At 37.6% G+C, this 6,000-nt stretch overlaps 1 protein-coding gene across 1 annotated transcript; it reads right to left on the bottom strand.

Moving 5' to 3' along the window:
• Positions 1 to 1,489: 1,489 nt before the first annotated feature.
• Positions 1,490 to 3,685, bottom strand: LOC104596656 (protein FANTASTIC FOUR 2). Its single transcript, XM_010257911.3, has one exon. It carries the CDS (start codon positions 2,640 to 2,642, stop codon positions 1,620 to 1,622), a length of 1,023 nt encoding a protein of 340 aa, XP_010256213.1. The 5' UTR covers positions 2,643 to 3,685; the 3' UTR covers positions 1,490 to 1,619.
• Between the last annotated feature and the right edge of the window lie 2,315 nt (positions 3,686 to 6,000).

Raw genomic sequence — 6,000 nt, 5'->3', positions numbered from 1 at the left:
GGTGTACTCATATTTGATAAACAAGGGTATTTTTAGAATTAAAATTGCATATAAGCCTCCTTTGTCATTTTGTGAGAATGGTTTTACTATTATTATTATTATTATTATTATTATTATTATTATTATTATTATTATTATTATTATTATTATTCATTTCCATTTATGTTTTTATGGAGATTATATTATAGGGGCGTTTTGGCTCATATAAAAAGTGTAAGGAGGTTTTAAGAAAATTTTCCTATTTTTTGATTATCACATATCACTTCTTTTTTCTTAAGCAAAAGCAATATAAGAAAGAAAAATTGTGTCATATTAATTGCATAGTATATGCTTTTGTTCCAGGCTGAATTGTAAATTGTGTGATCAAAATAAATTGGTATAATCATATATAGAGTCGTTAAACACATTAGAACTGAATTCATTTGTTGAAATTCTAAAATTATATCATTCTAAGTTTTCACATTATATTGGAGAGCACAAAATAAACATAATGAGAGAGGCTATTTCCTTTTGCATGGCATCTTAAATAGGAGCAAGGTTTAGCTAAAGGCTTTGGCTGTTCAGCAGGTTGTTATGGAATCAATGATAAGGTTTTACACCAGTAATAAAATACATGGGGTCCATATCTTTTACAGTAGGTCCCATGAATCCAGATCTCCTACCCACAGGACACTACAGCTGTACAGTGGGAACATTTCCCATGAATGGTAACCCCATGTATAGCTGTAGTATGTTGTATGTAAGTGTGGATAGGATCATTGTGGGTAGGAAATTCGAGTTCAGATTTAAATTACCAAAAAAAAAGAAAAAGAAAACACAAAAACAAAACCCATTAGGCTCAGTTTTGAAAGAGTATACCTACAAATATGCAGTGTAAAACCTTGAAATTTATATTATTTTATATGTATTTGCATTGTATATATTTATATTTATACTCTTTCCAAATCCAAACTGAGCCTTAATAATATTCATGATTGATGTTCATGAATGGGTACAGAACCGTTGGGCCAACACACGAACAGTAAGAAAAAGAGCATGATGAATAATCTTGGCAAAACCCATCCATGATGTATGAACCGTAGCATAAAGCAAAAATCTAAATGTACAGAAAATATTCAAATTGCACTATTGTTGATTCGGACTCGAATCTTTTGTGGGTAGAGATGTGAGAACAATTTGTGGGTAACAGATTCAATCCACAGTGTGTTAATCCCCACCCATCTTTTCACTAATTTGCATTTCTGATTTGGCACCTTTCTCATCGTGTCCAAATTTATTTGGTTTCTGTCCTTTGTCCAATTAATTGGTCCATGTTTGTACTGAGATTTGTCCTTTAAGGGCGTTTCTGGAATCATGACAAAAGTCATATTGACATGTTAAAGCATGCAGGGAGGAAACTTGAAAAGAGGGTGAAGGAGGAAGAAGAGGGGAAATGACCAATAACGATAATAACTACCATTAGAATATTCTTCAAAAAAAAACCAACATGGGTAAGAAGATTCAGATATCTATGAAGAAAAAACCAGGAACTACTAACAAAAATAAATCAAGAAGATCTGTATATATAATAAGTGAGAGAAGAAGAAGAAGAAGAAGAAGAATTAGGGTTTGAAACTCGGTCAAGATGTTGCTACCCAGCAAGGCTCCCGAATCAACAACAGTTTGTTTCCTCGCCCACCTTCCTTGCACCTGCTCGGCCTTTGAAAGTTTCCAATTCCCATCTCACTCCCAACATTTCCATTATTGCCATATAACTCCTCTTCCAGGTTAACGTCACAATCGTCGTCTTCTTCCTCCTCCTCCTCCTCCTCCTCCTCCCCCTCCTCCTCTTCTTCTTCTTCTTCAATTTCAACCTCGTTTTCCTCTTCTACTTCTTCAATGTTTCCTTCGTTTTCTTCTTCGGCGGCTTCTGGGTCAAAATTAGAAGAAAAATTCTTTGTGAAGTGAAGCCTGAGGCGGCCATCACTCCTTTCAGCTTGAAAATTGGTGCGTGGGGCAGCGACAGTGATGGCTTTCATCACTAACCTACCACTTTCCCTCTGAGGCTTAAAATAAACATAATTGGAACCGCTTCTAGACGTCAAGGGTGGTGGGAAGGCGTGACAATTCGACTTCTTCTCGTCGAAAAGCTGTCGTGCTCTCGATCGCTCCATCGCCGGAGATCTTGCGCCTTCGGAGTCGGATGAGGATGACAAGACACTGTTGTATTCAGTAATGTCGGTACCCGTCTCGGAACCCAAATTCTCGGTGCAGAGTTCCAAGCTTTTCTCGTTAAGCGTGGACGAAGAACGCATAATGAGCGGAGGGACATAGTGGCTGTCCCTGTCCTTCGCTTCCTGATCAGGACCCTGCGAGGTATTGCTGAGAATTTGGATGAAGCTCCAGTTGCCTAAGTCACCATTTGAGCTGATGGGGCTGATGTTGTTGCCATCCTGGTCATGGTAAGCTTTCTGGTTGATCGTCTTATTGTTGTATTTTTGTTCTTGGTCCTCGGTGTCAGAAGCTGACGTGCATGGCCTCCATGTCCGAGCGGATTGGGCGAAGTACTCTCTGGGTGGAGCCAAATTCAGCCCCATGACTCGTGGTTCCACGAGCCAGGGCTCGACGTACGACTGCAATCCTTGGCACACGGTCGACGACATAACTAGATTGGCCGCCGAGAGATGTATTGGAGAGTGTAGAAGGAAATAGACCCACAAAAGTGGGCTTGAAACAGGGGAAACAGAGGACTTAAAGCTTTTGGAAACTAGAAAGAAACAGGGGCGCTTACGGTTTGAGAAGAGAAGAGTGTATAAAGCAAAGCTGTTTAAATGAATCCCAGTTGTGGGGACTGAGGGGATAGAGAAAGAGAGTTGAAGGATAGAAGAGACGAGTATGGGGAAGGAGAGAGGAGAGAAAAGGTGGAGAAGAGAAGAGAGAACATGAGAGATAAGTGAAGGGTGGATGTGAATTTGTAGTCCCGAAAAGTGGCCTTAAGAAACACAGGTGGGTGTAGAATGTAGAGGGAAAAAAAAGGCCCCCTTGATGCCACTAGAAATGAACGACTTCAACTCTGCCACACATTAAAAAACAGAGAAAAAAGAAAAGAAAATCAACAAAAGTTGAACAAAAAGAAAATTCAAATTGGTTTTTTTAATTTTTGATTCTGGATTTTGACATGGGTAAAAACTAAAAATTTGATTTTTATTATTTTTTAATCAGCCTCTCTTCGATATCTCAAATTGGTTTTTTTAATATTTGATTCTGGATTGACATGGGTAAGAACTAAAAATTTGATTTTTTTATTTTTTAATCAGCCTCTCTTCAATATCTCATGTCAGGAGAAAATGGGTTTGTTCAGGCATGTGGTATGTGTGGGTGCCACTGTGTGTGAGAGATTGATAGAGAGAGTACAATTTTGATCAAAAACAAACAGCTTTTTCTATTCTGTTTCACCTTCCCTTCCAAAAGAAAGCCAACAAAATCAACAGAAAACAAAGGATTCTACCGAATATTTTTTGAAAGCGATTGCTTCTCCCTCCACATTTTCCTTCCCTAAAACACAACATTTGGTCATGTTGTCTCCGTGAATATCTTTCAGTCTTTGGGTCGATAACCTCTCACAGAAACACCTACTGAAAACCTGAAAATACATCAAACACCTATTGAAAACCTCTCCCTTGGATTTACTCAAAAACCCATTATTCATTTCCCTCAAGTCATCCTGACTTGGCAGTGAATTGGTCGTCAAGTTTCTGGTTCGTTCAACTTGATTCTGAGAATTATTGGACTGGACTGTTTTTAGACCAGATTGAACTCACTGGAATCTGTTAAAAATCCAGGATCGGTTTATTTGAAATTTTGAATCAGGGTAGGATAATGAATATAAGATATATTAAATGGAAGGCAGAGAAATGGGCAACGTCCAGTCCAGAACTTTGGCAATAGATTGGGTCAGGAATGTGCAGAAGGGTGGTGGCCAGTAAACTGTAAAAGGAAGGTTAGGACTATATAATTTAACAATATTTTTCTGAAGGTTGTGGGCGGAGTCTATTTTAATATAATAAAAGAAGGGCCCAGGAAGTATCAAGTAATGAAGCCTTTTTAGCTGCAGATGTTGCTGTGAATTTTATGGAGTTCCTATTCAACCGGCCAAAAGGAGAAGAACCCAATTACACGATGAAAATATTAATTAAATAAACCCGCCAACCTCCTTTGATTTTTTGTTTTTGTTTTCTCAAGGCACGAGGTTTCTCTTTCATCTTGTTTTCTTGTATACTAATTACCAAAACAGCAGAAAGAGTAAAACTTCACAGTCAGCTGTATTTTAATACCATTTTTGGAATTCAAATTGAGATTTTCGGAGTTGTATTCTACTATTCCGGTTCTTGTTCTTTTCCATCTCTAAGTAAGAAACCAGCTTCCTTCTTCTGTTTGGGTCTGGCCAAGCTTTTTCCAGAAAAGCACAGCCTTAAAATAAATATAACCTCATCTTATAAACACAACTAAGGAGAGACTCGATGGTGCTAAGGGAGTGATTAGATTTAGTTAGGAAACTAAATTGGTTGTGGGCAAGGTTCAAAGTATCAACATTGAGATTTTCAGAGTTGCATTCTGGTTCTTGTTGCTTTCAATCTTTAAGTAAAAAAGAAAAAAACAACATTCTTGGATCTGGACAACCTTTTTTTTCCAGAAGCACTGACCTCCTCAAGGGGAGTGATTACATTTAGTTTACTAACAAAAAGGAAATTAATTGGTTAGTGGACAAAGTTCAAAGTATCGATATGTCATAATACACGAAAATTATGCATATATCCTGAAATTCAAACGACTGATGCACTAAGATGAAAAATGTTTCAAGCTTCAACAATTGAATCAGAGTATTGAGTTTAAATAGCCTCATGTTTGTTTATTTTTATTATTTTTAATTTAAAAAACCACAAAATTCTGAAGGGATTGAAAAGCAATGTGAAGAGGAGAAATAATAAGCTGTTGTGGAAATTCTATTGTGCTTCTTGTTGTTTTCAAATTTCCAAGTAAGAAAACAACATCTTTTTTTATTTTTGGGTCTGGTGACCTCATTATAAGCACAATAGGGCTGGTGTTAAAAGATGCCTATATATGTTTTGTATGGGAGTGATTAAATTACTTTTAGTTTTGAAAATTTAATTTGTTGTGGGTGAATTTAAATGACACCATGTTTGATTTTTTATTTTTTTAATTTAAAAGAAAACCCACAATATTTTGAGGGAATTGAAATTGAATGTGAAGAACCAACCAAGAGGTGGCTCCTTGGTGTATTAGCTGGTTTGTTCCAATAGTGATGTGAAATCGAATCCCGCAACCACCATTTTGGGGAGAAAAAGGGGTAAGGGGAGGTTTAGTGGTGCATAGCACAGAATGCCAAGAGAGAGAGAAAATGAATGAGATGACCTTAACCGCCATGTCCCCCGTGTTAAAGGACTGAGTTGAGACCTCACTATTACTTTTGGCATAATCACAACTGAGAGCTGTGACCCCATTAACTAATCAATCCGACCTGGTTGGTTTTTGGTATAACCACCTGCCAAATGGAAGGTCCTAAATGTTATCGGTACACGTGGCAACTAAGGAAGACACTAATTCCAAACAAAAGGAAAGGGAAGGAAAAATGATGTTCCACTGATAAAAAAAATACAGTTTCTTATGTCGGCTGAGTTTTTAACCTAAAAATGAACATAGACCCCCTTCCTCTCTCTCTATATATATGAACCAACTGTCTGCCAAGTCAGTATGGGTCAGTGGAGCACCATAGAGAGGTCCACAGCCCACTTATGATAAATTGCATATATTTTTCCTCAAAAGGCAAAGGTTAAAAGTGAAAATGGAAGACAAACCCCACAGCTACTACACTGACAACACTAGTACAATACCACACAAAACCCTAACTCTGTAAGCCATGTGGAGTACATGAGAATATGAACCTCCCTAGTCCCTACAATGTCTAAAAGAAGTCACAACGAACCCTAACACGGTTGCTGT

This window comes from Nelumbo nucifera, chromosome 1 (genome assembly GCF_055504915.1).
Source record: "Nelumbo nucifera cultivar China Antique chromosome 1, China Antique-T2T, whole genome shotgun sequence".
Taxonomy (NCBI): Eukaryota; Viridiplantae; Streptophyta; class Magnoliopsida; order Proteales; family Nelumbonaceae; genus Nelumbo; species Nelumbo nucifera.
This window is presented reverse-complemented; position numbering and strand designations above follow the sequence as displayed.

Coding starts and splice junctions, on each gene's coding strand:
- LOC104596656 (XM_010257911.3), bottom strand. CDS start 2,642: ATGTCGTCGACCGTGTGCCAAGGATTGCAGTCGTACGTCGAGCCCTGG.